The 13,646-nt window shown below is 42.0% G+C and overlaps 1 protein-coding gene across 4 annotated transcripts in view; it reads right to left on the bottom strand.

Moving 5' to 3' along the window:
* CNOT2 (CCR4-NOT transcription complex subunit 2) overlaps nt 1-13,646 on the bottom strand; it is a 90,017-nt gene that overhangs the window by 28,106 nt on the left and 48,265 nt on the right. For 2 of the 4 annotated variants that reach the window (XM_048502441.1, XM_048502442.1), the window contains exons 2-3: nt 13,130-13,199; nt 641-763 (exon numbers count right to left, since the gene is read on the bottom strand). In XM_048502441.1, coding sequence (XP_048358398.1) covers nt 641-751 — 111 coding nt within the window. In that variant the 5' untranslated portion in view covers nt 752-763; nt 13,130-13,199. The remainder of the gene's footprint in view (nt 1-640; nt 764-13,129; nt 13,200-13,646) is intronic. The other 2 variants (XM_048502438.1, XM_048502439.1) reach the window with 1 other exon arrangement.

Below are 13,646 nucleotides of genomic sequence, written 5' to 3' on the forward strand. Positions count from 1 at the left end.
CACAGGTGTCGGCCCAGTAAAAACACCGTTTTGGGGGGAAACTTCGCATGGCTGCCACTTCCAAATCAAGGCAGTGCCGCTCTTCCCCCCGCCCCCAACGGTGTTTTGCTGCCTCACTCACTGAGCGAGGCTTTTAGAAAACAGCTGTTTCTACTTGGTGCAGAGCAAACAGCACCAGGTGTAAGGCACCGTTTATCGGCCCTCTGCTTTTGTTTTTAATACTTACCCCCTCTTCCTGCATCGCTCCGTCAGGACGAGGGGTGTTGCCAGGGCCACGGGGGCATGTCCCTTCATCCTGACGGAGTGACGGGGAAAGAGGGGGTAAGTTTTAAAAACAAAAGCAGTGTGTCTTGTGCAGAGGTACTGCTGCGGTGGCGCGAGTGCCACCAGCACACAAGTGTGAGAATGGCTCGAGGCCGGCGCCAGTGTCATGTACACTGGCGCTCCAGTGTCCGAGGGCCTGTGCAGAAACAGCCTTACTGTAGACCTCTGACTACCCCTCCTACTGTTCCTGGATATTCCATGTTGGGCTGCAACGGAGAAGTAGAAGCAAAGTCTGCTGCACTGACATGATGCAGCTACATGTACTTGATTTTAGATTTTCACTTATGAAAAAGAAACAGAGAGTCATAGAACTTACATCTTTTTCTGATCGATGTGGAAACATCGAAGACTGGCTGTAGTACATGTTTTCATCGTGGTAGTCGCTGTCGACCCCCTCTACAAACTTCTTTCTTGAAGCACCAAACATGCTGTTTGTCACCTAGAGAATAACAAAATAGCATTATACTTTGTATACTGTTATAAGTGAAATAAAAATGTTTTCTCAGTTTATAGATGTTCTGTTAAAACACAATGAATGCAACCCAATTACTGTTTATGCTACTTTAAATTATTCAGAGCTAAAATCTGAACTTGTTACTCTAAAAAATAACGTTACATACAGATGTACGAAGTGTTGCGCTGACAACCACCCTGAGGGGTACACATCTATCACCTCTCAGCCTATATTGTACCTCAGTAAGTAGTTATCAATTCAAATTCCTCTTAGCCAGAGGATTCTTAACACTTCATACACCAACATGCATATCTGGGCAATCCAAACTGCAAAAGGGAGACAAATTCAGACATTAGAGGATGCCCATATTGGACCAGCTTGTGCTGTACTCAGTCACCACTGGCATTACGTTCAGCAAAAACTATTATTTAAGCATGTTTCTATTGCACCAAATAATATTTCGGATTCCCCAATACTCTTACCTAGTGCTCTGACTTCACTACTGGCATATCCCATTGCACAAATCTCCTGAGAATGTAATTATCATACACAAAATGGACTGCCGATTTGACAAGCTCAGGGGATTATCTCCTCTTTTACTTTGGCTGAGCAAAGTGATGATGAGAGGAGAAATCCTTAATGGCAGTTTATTCCTAGCGAGGATGAGGAAGAGCAGACTCAACCAAGTCATAGCCCTCCACTACAAAAAAAAATTACATTCCTAATGTTATGTCATTGAATTCAGCACTACAATTATCAAGTAAGAATATAAAAGTTTTGCCAAATTAAAAAAAACCCAAGGAAATATAGAAAGAGAAGGTGAATGGTCAGGGCTGCCAGACTAGCATGGTTAGGTTTGTGTAAGAAAGGTTTCCTCAGTCAAGGGCAAAAAACAACTACTTACAAAGTAACACATGACAGCTTGCTCAGCTGACAACTGCCCAGGGAGTTCTAGTCTTTCATGTAGGTTTAATGTAGCTATGCCTTTGATTTAGGTGTAATACTAGCAACTAGTTTCATTCATAAGTATGTGCTGAAAAAGTAAGAAGGATAGAGCAAAAACAGTACATCCCTAAAAACTCCCAGTCATTAACAGGTTGAGGAAGCATAAGAGGAGTCCGCTATATATCAGGTAATGTATGGTTAATAGTTTTAGTATGGTGATGCTCATAATAGACACATTTTAAACTACTCTAAGAACATAAGAACATAAGAACAAGCCAGCTGGATCAGACCAGAGTCCATCTAGTCCAGCTCTCTGCTACTCGCAGTGGCCCACCAGGTGCCTTTGGGAGCTCACATGTAGGATGTGAACGCAATGGCCTTCTGCGGCTGTTGCTCCCGATCACCTGGTCTGTTAAGGCATTTGCAATCTCAGATCAATGAAGATCAAGATTGGTAGCCATAAATCGACTTCTCCTCCATAAATCTGTCCAAGCCCCTTTTAAAGCTATCCAGGTTAGTGGCCATCACCACCTCCTGTGGCAGCATATTCCAAACACCAATCACACGTTGTGTGAAGAAGTGTTTCCTTTTATTAGTCCTAATTCTTCCCCCCAGCATTTTCAATGAATGCCCCCTGGTTCCCGAGTATTGTGAGCAGAGAGGAAAATTTCTCTCTGTCAACATTTTCTACCCCATGCATAATTTTATAGACTTCAATCCTTATCCCCCCTTAGCCGCCTCCTCTCCAAACTAAAAAAAGGTCCCAAGCGCTGCAACCTCTCCTCATAGGGAAGGTGCTCCAGTCCCTCAATCATCCTTGTTGCCCTTCTCTGCACTTTTTCTATCTCCTCAATATCCTTTTTGAGATGCGGCGACCAGAACTGGACACAGTACTCCAAGTCTGGTCGCACCACTGCTTTATATAAGGGCATGACAATCTTTGCAGTTTGTGTCAATTCCTTTTCCTAACAGTCCCCAGCATGGAGTTTGCCTTTTTCACAGCTGCCATGCATTGAGTTGACATTCCCAGCTGGAACTATCAACTAAGACGCCTAAATCCCTTTCCTGGTCTGTGACTGATAGCACTGAGAAAGCCCTGGCCCGATGTTATGTGAAGTTTGGATTTTTTGCCCCTGTGTGCATCACTTTACATTTTGCTACATTGAACTGCATTTGCCATTTCTGAGCCCACTCACCTAATTTATCAAGGTCCAGCTTGGGGCTCTTCGCAATCCTTTGTGGTTCTCCACCACCCTACATAGTGTGGTATCATCTGCAAAACTTGGCCACCACGCTACCCACCCCTACTTCCAGGTCATTTTATGAATGGGTTAAAGAGCACTGGTCCCAAAGCGGATCCTTGGGGGACACCACTCCCTACATCTCTCCATTGTGAGAACTTCCCATTTACACCCACTCTTTGAATATGTTTCTCAACCAGTTTTTTAATCCATAGGAGGACTTCCCCTCTTATTATTCCTTCATTGCTGGTTTTTCTCAACAGTCTCTGGTGAGGAACTTTGTCAAAAGCCTAACACAGAGTAAAGTAGACAATGTCCACCCGGTTCACCCCTGTCCCACATGCCTGTTTACACCCTCAAAGAACTCTATAGTAGAAGTTTGTACAAGACAGGTTACCCCTCTACAAAAGCCATGCTGACTCTTTCTCAGCAGGTCTTGCTTTTTCTACATGTTTTATAATTTTATCTTTAATGATAGATTCTACTAATTTACCAGGAACAGATGTCAAACTGACTGGCCTGTAATTTCCCGGGTCCCCCCTAGATCCTTTCTTAAAGATTGGTGTGACATTAGCCATCTTCCAGTCTTCAGGGATGGAGCCTGATTCCAGGGATAAGGTGCATATTAAATTGAGAAGATGTGTTCATGCTTGAGCTCTTCAAGAGCTTCATGATGTAGATACAATCTGGGCCAGAGGGATTTTAGTAACATTTAGTTTATGTGAAACACCAGAACTTCTTCCTTATCTACCACTATCTTAAAACAGTTCCTCGGATTCGCCTCCTAAGAAGCACGGTTCAGGTGCAGGAATGTTCTCCACCTCCTCTTGGGTGAAGACAGATGCAAAGAAGAATTCATTCAACTTCTCTGCCGTCTCACCATCTTTTAGCACACCCTTTGTTCCTTTGTCATCGCAGACCTACCGCTTCCCTTGCTGGCTTCCTGCATAGCGTGTACTTGAGGAACTGTTTGGTGCTGGTCTTGATGTTGGCGGCCATGCATTGCGGAGAGTCCTTTGTTACCTCCCTTAAAGCGAGCTTGCTTCTCTTTGGCCACCATGTGTGGTCCGGCTCATATTCTTCATCAGCCATGACTGTACTTCCATTTTCTAAAAGACATTTTCTTTTTTCTGATAATTTCCTCAACCTCTCTTGTTAACCATGGTGGCTTTCTTTTGGACTGGGTGCTGCCTTTTCTAACCTGTGGAACACATTCCAGCTGAGCTTTTATTACTGTGTTTTTAAATAACCTCCAAAGCATCCTGGACAGTTTTGACTCTCTTACGTTTTCCCTTTCAGCTTCCTGCGCTTTTCTCCCCTCATCAGAGAAATTTCTACACTTTCCTGAGAGGCGAATGTAACTACATTAGTGGTTGCCACTTGTTAGCGTACTGAGATACTGAATCTGACAGCATTGTGGTGGCTGTTCCCTATCGGCTCAACAAGCACTGACTTCCTGCACCAGGTCCTGGGTCCCACATGGGAATTAGATCTAGGATAAGCCTCTCTCCTGGTTGGTTCCACAACCATCTGCTCTAATCCACAGTCATTTAGCATATCGAGGAATGCTCTCTCCTTACTATGACCACAGAACGTGCATTTTTCCAGTTTATATGGGGATAGTTAAAATCACCCATTACCACTACATTTTTTTGTTTTTGTTGGCCTCTCTAATTTCTTTTTTCCATCTGGAATCCTCTTGTGCACTTTGGTCAGGGGGGCGATAATATATTCCCTAATATTAAACTGTCCTTTGCACCTGGTATTGATATCCGCGGTGGTTCTGTAGGGGAACCAAACTCCCCTTGCATTGTCTATTTTATGTGACACTATGCTCTCTTTGATGTAAAGGGCAACTCCACCCCTAATGCAGCCTATCCCTATCCTTCCTATAGAGCCTGTAGCCTGTCTTAACAGCATCCCACTGGTTCTCCTCATTCCACCATGTCTCATAATGCCCACTATATCGAGTCCCTCCTTTGAAACTCTGTACTCTAGTTCCCCCATTTTAGGTCGAATGCTTCTACTATTAGCATAGAGACGCCTGTATACCCTATCTCTGTCCTTAGCCACAGGATTTATATTGCTTTACCCTCAAGTCTTTTGTAGCCACTATCCGCCTTGTCACATGCACATTGCTATGTTACAAAGCTTGTATGTGGTTGGTTTTAGAAAAAACCTCCCTCTCTGTCTGCATCCCCATAGATACTGTATTCCCGGGCGAAGTTACCTCCAGCTCCTGTCGACTTTCCCCCAGTGATCAGTTTAAAAGCTGTTCTGCCACCTTTTTTTAATGTTGAGCGTAGCAGCCTGGTTCATCTTTGGTTAAGATGAAATACGTCCCGTTTGTACAGGCCTACCTTGTCCAATGCAAAGGTTCCCCAGTTCCTGAGCAATCTGAAACCCTCTACCTTACGCTGCACCTTCTCATCCCATGCACTGAGACCCTGTATCTCCAGCACTTTCTGCGCCCTGCCCGTGGAGCAGATGCAGCATTTCTGAGAATCACCACCTTGGAGGTCCTGGACTTCAACCTGTTTCCCTGGCAACCTAAATTTGGCTTCCAGAACCTCCCGGCTGTTTCCCAATACGTTGGTGCGAATGTGGACCTGGCTGGCGGCTCCACCCTAGCACTGTCTAAAAGCCTATCTAGGCGAGGCGTGACATCCATAACCTTCGCACCAGGCAGAGCCAGTCACCATCGCGGTCATCACGCATACTCTCACTAGAGCCCAGCTCTCTACATTTCTAATGATCGAATCACCCACTACAGGGAGCCCCCCACCTCCCCGAGGGGTATCCTCAGTGCTTGAGGAGGATAGCTGATCACCAGTTAAGGAAGGGATCCCATCTAAGGGGAGCATCTTCCACCACCTCAGAACAGCGCCCTCCATCCCCAAGACCTTTATTCTCCATGACATCTGAAGAGATGTCACCTTGGAGAGTGGGACCCGGCTGTTAGGTCCTAGAGAAACCTGCGTCTGTCATCCTCTCTGCCTCTCTCAGCTTCTCCAGGTCTGCCACCTTGGCTTCAAGAGAACGCATACGTTCCTTGAGAGTGCCAGGAGCTCATTACAGCGAGGGCACACCCATGACTTCTCTGTCCTAGTGGCAGATAGTCCACTTAGTCACTCAGTGCAAAGTACTGGAAAGCCCCCATCCCCCTGCTGGCTTTCTGCCTTCATATCTGATTTCTTTAGATATTTAAATATTAAGCTTTTAGTCTTGCTGCCCCCCCACCGGTTTATACACGTACTATCTGTCAAATATGTCCTTATTAATGGCAAAAACAAAAAAATTAAATCAAAAGGCCTCCAAAGATGAACACCAATAGGTCACTCTACTCTTCACAATGGCCAAGTCTCTTCTGCTGCTACTCCTCTCTGCTGGTTCCAGAGACTGAACTAAAGCCCCACCTTTAAGGACAAAAGCCCCACCTCTCAGGACAAAGAGGAACAAGAGATGAACTCTGTTAACCCCTGTTAAGCCCCACCTTCCAGATTCAGCAGCCTTACAAGGAGAAAAAGAGATAACCCCTGTTAAAATACACTGTTTTAAAAGCTGTGGCTTTGAGAAAAGCCCTCCAAAATGAACACCAGCAGGTCACTCTGCTCTTCCTGGCCAAGTCTCTTCTGCTGCTACTCCTCTCGCTGGTTCCAGAGACTGAACTCCAGAGACTGAACTACTCTGCTTCACAAACTCAAACTACAGGGAGATATAAAGGACAAAGAATCCTACTGATATAAACACAGTTAATAGGAGCCTAAACATTATGCAGAATGCAACAATGAACAGGATGCAGCAACTCCATTTGGTGACAAGATCAGCTACAGCCAAACCATTCAAGAGGGAAAAGATCATTAGGACAGGCCAGCAAAAGCACTGTCGTTAGATTATGCCATATAAGGTCTGAAAGTCATACTGAGGTCAAAACAACTTCTCATTCATGGATCTCATAGAACCCTTTGAAAACCATCAATTGGTGATTCAGGAACATGGAGTGGATGGACCCCCCCCCCCTCCAAAAAAAAAAAGCTTTGGTACGCGGTATAGGCTCTTAAACCTTACATGGTCAACTCTAAGTTTAGTTGGCATATAAGAATGGACACAAGTTTTTAACAGCAGATACAAAAGACAACGAGTAAGTCTTGGCTGTGCTAATAAGAAACTGTATAACACACAGTGGAATGAGGAAAAAATGCTACAAATCTATCTTGATGCCTTAGATATAAGTCTGATTTATTACAGACTTGATTAAAGGTCTTTCAGAATATACTGCTTCATGAAATTGTTCAAATAAACTTCTACTACATGGGCAGCCCAATCTAGATTCCCTGGCGGCATGACGCAGCACTGCTGTGACACTGCCTCACCGCCTCCAGGAGGGTTTCTCAGTGGCACAAAGAGGAGAAACTCTCCCCCACAAAAGACTCCCCCACTGCCGAAAAGGTCTCTTTAGGGTTCTATGGACTTTTGAGTGGGCTTACCCAAAAGGGTGGCGCAGGCCCAAGTCCCCAGCACTCGTGTCCTGGCAACCAAGTAGAAGTCAACTAATGTTGGATCCATCCCCACCCATGTCTCCAGAGCATTCTGCTATGCCAGCAGAGGCCCAGGAGTGCTGACATAGTGCTCTGCACTGTGCCTGCCCACCATAGAGGGTCACAGTGGCTGCCCTCTGGTGGATTTGCCCACCACTGGGGTAAGTGCTTCGGGGAGGGCAAATTCACTGACTCGATAGGCGAATCTGCCACCCCCTCTGGCTTGGGCTGTATGACTATGTTAAAAGTACTTTAAACAAATGTGGATAACTGAACAACTGCATTCCAGATGGCAGAATAATGACATATGGGAATATCTCTCTTCCTGCATTTTCTCACCTTTTCTAACCCCCCCCCCCAAAAGAAGATGTGTTCAAACATTCCCTCTACAGATGCCCTTCCATAGCAGACAATTGATTAGCAAGTTAAAAAGAGCAGAGTTATACAAGCCTAATATATGTTTGTCTAAATAAGGAACAATTGGGAAACAAAAATGACTAATTAAGATTAAAAACACAGATCTTCATTAAATGGGAAGGGGTACACATCTGCCATTCATATACCATTTATATAAAGTTTCCCCTTCAGTCGTGTTCGACCCTGGGGTACCACTGCACGCAGTGATTTAATAGGCAAGCCGTTTTTGTGGGGTAGTTTGCCATTGCTTTCCCTGGCTATTCTTTACCCCCTAGCTATGAGCTAGCTAGGTAGTCATTTACCGATCAAGAAATGGATGGATGGCTGAGATGACCATGAACCAGATGCCTGGATATCTGACCCACAGGGGGCTCGAACTCCTGACCTTGTGAGTGGCAGTGCAAGCACTTAACCACTACGCCACGCAGCTCCTATCACCATTTATATACCAATAGGAAAACTGCAGACTAGAGATCTACATTTAGACTAGAGATCTGCATTTAGACACCTAACACCTCAATGTGAAGAAATCTATAACTTCACCAAGAGCTAACCTCATCAAATTTAGAGAACAGTTACTGGGTTTAATTCAAGGCACTGAATGAAGCTTATATCTATCTACAAGACTGCCTCGCCTCCTACAATCTGCCATGACAACTTCACTCACCTGAGTAGGGCATTTTGCAGGTGCCTTTCTGCAAATGAGGAAGATCAACAACTGTCCATATACATTAATTCTCTGTTGCCCCCCCACCCCCACCCCCACACACACCTTGGGGAATGACCCGACTGAGAAGATAAGGAAGGCTCCCATGCATTAGTTATGCTGCAAATTACGTGACATGTAATTGTTCAGAATTGTTCAGGAAGGAGCTTTTATAAAGGGAATGGAATTATACCACTGCATATAGTATGCATTTCTTTGCCATACATATTCCTCGCACTGTTTTCTGCTTAAGAAATACCACTTATAGGTAATGTATCCGTAAAAATATTCGAACTTCCCACAAGATATTTGCCTACATTGGCTCAAGAGGTCTCCATATTTATCACAAACGGCTATTATTCATCTTCAAATTATAAAACAATCTTTTACTTATATTCCCATACATTAATATTGCAATGCAGTTACTACCGATGGGCGGAAGCAGGTCATGTACTGTGTCACTAGGATGACTGCAGCTAGCACCAGTGAGAACCACTGAAAGGGGAAGCAAATGTGGTATCTCCTCATGGAGTATCAGGATATGATTATGAACCAACAGCATGAAGCTGCTTGGCTGAATGGATAGCAGAACTGAGTATGGATACAAATGAAGACCTATGGATGGGGGCAACAGAATGGAAAAAATGTGATTAACTTTTTTACTGCCTGAACATCTCCCTTCAGCATTCCATCTGCAGCTCACAAGCTCTTGACCTGTTTTGCTAACTGTTAATGGGAGTTTTTCTGCTGCTTTTTAAATCTCTTTGGGGAAGTTGCCTAAGCCAAGTGATTAAAATTTACCTACACTGGCTATGTTTGGCAGTCACTGTGAAATTTCTCCACTGTTTTCAAAATCATATAATCTGCAAACACAATTTGAAGTATCCCTTTAACCTGATGCATCAGTCATTAGCTAAAACTAGTACAACAGCAAAAATTATTAGTCTGTTAATTCGCACAAAGCTGAAGATTTTGTATTAATTTCTACTTCTGCTGCTCTAGTTTGATATTAGTTCTATTCCAGAACATTTTGTTTACTTCTAACTTCTTTGGATTAAGAAGAAATATAAGGAACTGTCATAATGCCACTTTTTCATCAACTATGAAAACAATGACAATACACCATAGCTTCTGTATGACTCCTGAGTTGACCTGTTCAGTTATAATAAAAGTATATAATTCTTGTTGGACTGAGAGGATGCCCAAGCCTTCTACAGGAAGTAGCAACATTTAGTTCCTGCCTCCCTGAGAATGGGTTGGGAAATCACCCATACAAGATGCCCTCGATCGCCTCCAGGAGAACATGCTTTGTCATTCTGTCTTATTTGGCATGAACTCCCACTTGTTCTTTCTTTGAAGAGCCTTCATTGTGCCAATTTATTTTTACCGTTCTTATCTCAGCCTTAAGTATCAGAGAGTTCTTTCGGCAAAAAAATAATTCTTGCCATCTAATTTTCCTACATTGATTTAGAGTTCCTTTATTCAAAAATATTTCTAACATAAAAATTATAGATAGTCCTTTCTCTTGCAATGTTCTCTGGCATTATGGTGAGGATTAGATATCAAGAAGCCTCCTCAGCAGGTAAAGAAGCTATTAATCATTAAACACTACAACTTTGTTCAAGGCAAAAATTGCTGGTAATATTGTTTGCCAATTACAAAAGAAAATCCAAAAGCAACTGCAGAGTAGCAACTTTTATTAGGATCAAGTATAATAGCACAACATAAAAAGCAAGCTTTTGGAGTTCCCCAAAGCTCTTCTTCAGGCTAACTGCTGTGTGTTTGTTTTAAGGTGGGGGATGCCAAGAGAAAAAAATGATACGTGGCTTAATGGAAAAACCTCAGACTCCATTTTGCATCGGAAGACCACCAATAAGAACAGCTTCTGAAAAACCTTACGCAAGTTCTTGGCCTATGTTCTTGAGAAGATCTGTGAGTAGGGTGCAAAAATATCCCGCCCCCCGCCAAATTTCAGTGACACAACATAGGCTAAAAATCACTGCCATAGACTTTATACTGAGAGTAGAAAATGATCTGGTAACCTGCTTCAGGAAGTCTTGGTAAACTTCACTCTCTCACAAGGGGATCTGATTAAGCATTTCATCATGTGCATGAAAATCACTTCCATGTGTGCTCCCAACATCACTAAGGATGAAACCAAAAGCATCCTTAAATGGCAAAGTAATTAACTAACTTGAATAAAAGTCCACCTTCCTGACTTATAGTGCAAGAAAAAAGATTTTCCTTACAGCAGAGCTTGACAAATCCCACGTTTATAATTTCACACCACAATAATGTTTTGTTGATATTATAAAAATGCATGTTCATGAAGTCATTGCCATTGCTTGTTCACATGCTAACATTATACCATTCAGTGTTGACAGATGAATTAATTTCTAATACAGTTGCTTTCTAAACTGACTCCAATAGTCAATTAAATTGATCTTTTTAAAGCAATAAACATAATTACTAGAGACTGGGGAAAACTTATGAGACCAATTATTTGTTATTGTGATGACAACCAGGGTCACTCCATTATTTACTTATGTACAAAACTTTTGTCTCAGCTATAATAAAATTACAAAAACTGTAAAGAGTTTAGGATTAAGTATTGTGGAAGCAGTAATTAGAAAATATGGTCATTAAAATGCAAAAATGCTGGAGGCTGAAAAATACATTGACTCCTAAATTTTTGGTCTGGAGCCTACAGCCAAAGAAAAAACTGTCAAAGTTTGCCTTACAACATACAGACATAACAAGTGGTTGCAAAGATAAGGTAAAAGCAGCCAAGATAAAGCAGGGGGAAATGATACGTCTCCTGCTTGACCATTCACATGGCAGCGGCTGCAAACTGAGATTTTGCACAAAGATTGCTGGTTGAGCACTTGTCAAAAATCCTGGGTTAAGGAAAATAAAATGGGACAAACTTGTTTTGGGGATGGACCTGTACAGAGCCCCCCCCCCGCCCCCCAAAAAACGGTTTGTATTGTGTCCTACACCCGTTATATTTACCTTGTGCGGAATACACCAATGTTTATCTGATTCATTGTAGCCCTCTTGCAGTATGCATTATTCTTATTTATGTACTAATTAAATTATAGTGATTCTTTTATTTTAACTGTGATTACATTAATTGCATGGTTTTGTTACTGTTGCCATTTTATAAACCTCTGAAACACTTTAGACTAGGGTATAAACCCAAAGGGGACTTGTCCTGTGGATGTCCTACAGGCAGAAGTGGATTTCCCCCTGCCTTTCTCTTCCTCTTAACAACTTTCTGTGAACCCTAAAAAGACATAGTGTGGTAACATTTGCAGGAAGAAAACAATACAGGTCAAGTGGCTGCAGTGAGAGCAGGAATCAGATGCCAGAATTGCTAAGTTTTCTTGAATCTTCCAACCTTGATTTTCCATGATTGATCAAACATGGTATGGTTTAAATTTCTTCAAATATGCCTCATATATTTTATCCATGTATCTTAAGATCTATATGCACATATGAGGGTGTATCTTGAAGCCTGTCTGTTTGCCTATCCTTAAACATGTTTTTCTGATGTAATGATTGCAGTCTTTCAATCTTCCATCAGTTCTCAAACAAAGATATAAACTTCTTGTTAACTTATCATGCATGATCCCATCTCATAATGTGAACAAACTATTCTCTCCCTTCCATCTGTTCATTTTAAGTTCTGCACCTTTCACCGTCAGGGAGAATCAGTCTGACTGCCATTTTGTGCAGGTGACCAACAGGGTGTGGGCAAATTCTCTGAGGATACGAAGTCCCCAAAGCATGTTTTCTCCCCATGGCAGCGAGATATGACCAATCTACAACACAGTCATTTTTTTTGCCATTGCAGGGAGGTCCCTTTTGCCTTTTCTATTTTGCATATTGCACATGTGCAGCTATTCAGGTTAAACTGATTGCATTCCGAGATGATTGGCATGCCTATGGGGGTTCATTTCTGTATGCCTGCGCAGCTACACATGTTACAGGAAAATTTTTAAAAAGAGCAGCGTCTCCATATGAAGGCACAAAAGCAACCCAGGTTGTTTCCATGGGTTCCAATTGCTGCCCAAACAGCACACAAGTGAACGGGAAAAAGGAAAACGGGTTCCTTTATAATGACTGCAACTCCTTATGCATTTGCTGTGTGGAATCCACCATTAACAATCCAGTTCAAAACCAAATCTATCAAAACTCCATAGGCTATAACATAGAAAAAAACATTGCTAATTAAGCATTTCCTTTCCCCACATTTTAAATAATTATCAATGAGCAAAATCCATCTCTCCCTCTCTTTTACTGACACATACACATACACCAACCCTGACTACCATTGTGGAGTCAGTTTAACATACGGAGAGTTCACAGAAGTACCTACTAGTTTTAAAGTAACTTTTTCATCCTGGATTCCAATACTGAAATATTTAATTTTATCATTTTATCAATATTTTAAGGTCTTTCCTAGAAAAACCTAACACACACTAGGAAAATATCTACCTACCTAAAAACTGTACTTTTGCCCATTAACTTTTTTGTGTCTGTTGAAGCAAGCAAGCTTTGATGGACACTTCCTGTAAATGAAGTAGAGTACGTTATTAGTAAAGTTCTGTGAATTGGCTACAGTAGCAAATACAGTAACTTTTACTTTAGCATAATGAAATCAGAATAATATTAGTTCAAACTCTAATTTGACTGTTACTATTATAAGTTTGAAAAAGGTCTTAAAAACATTTTAGTTGTGAAATGCGCACATATACAACTTATCTGAAAACAAAGTACATTGAATGTATTCATATTTTACAGAACTTTTAAATATTAGGCATGATTAGGCATGCCTTCCACTAAGGCACTAAACTACTGACCATAAATCTTGTAGCAGAAATTCCATGAAATAATTATGTGCTACATGAAAAAAAAACCACTTCATTTTAACATTACCCAAATAGGAAAAAGTTTCACTTGACAACTTGAGAAAGAATAATATCTTTATTCATTCTACATACAGTTCAACGTTTTAC

The sequence above is a fragment of the Sphaerodactylus townsendi genome, linkage group LG06 (genome assembly GCF_021028975.2).
Source record: "Sphaerodactylus townsendi isolate TG3544 linkage group LG06, MPM_Stown_v2.3, whole genome shotgun sequence".
NCBI classification, from domain to species: Eukaryota; Metazoa; Chordata; class Lepidosauria; order Squamata; family Sphaerodactylidae; genus Sphaerodactylus; species Sphaerodactylus townsendi.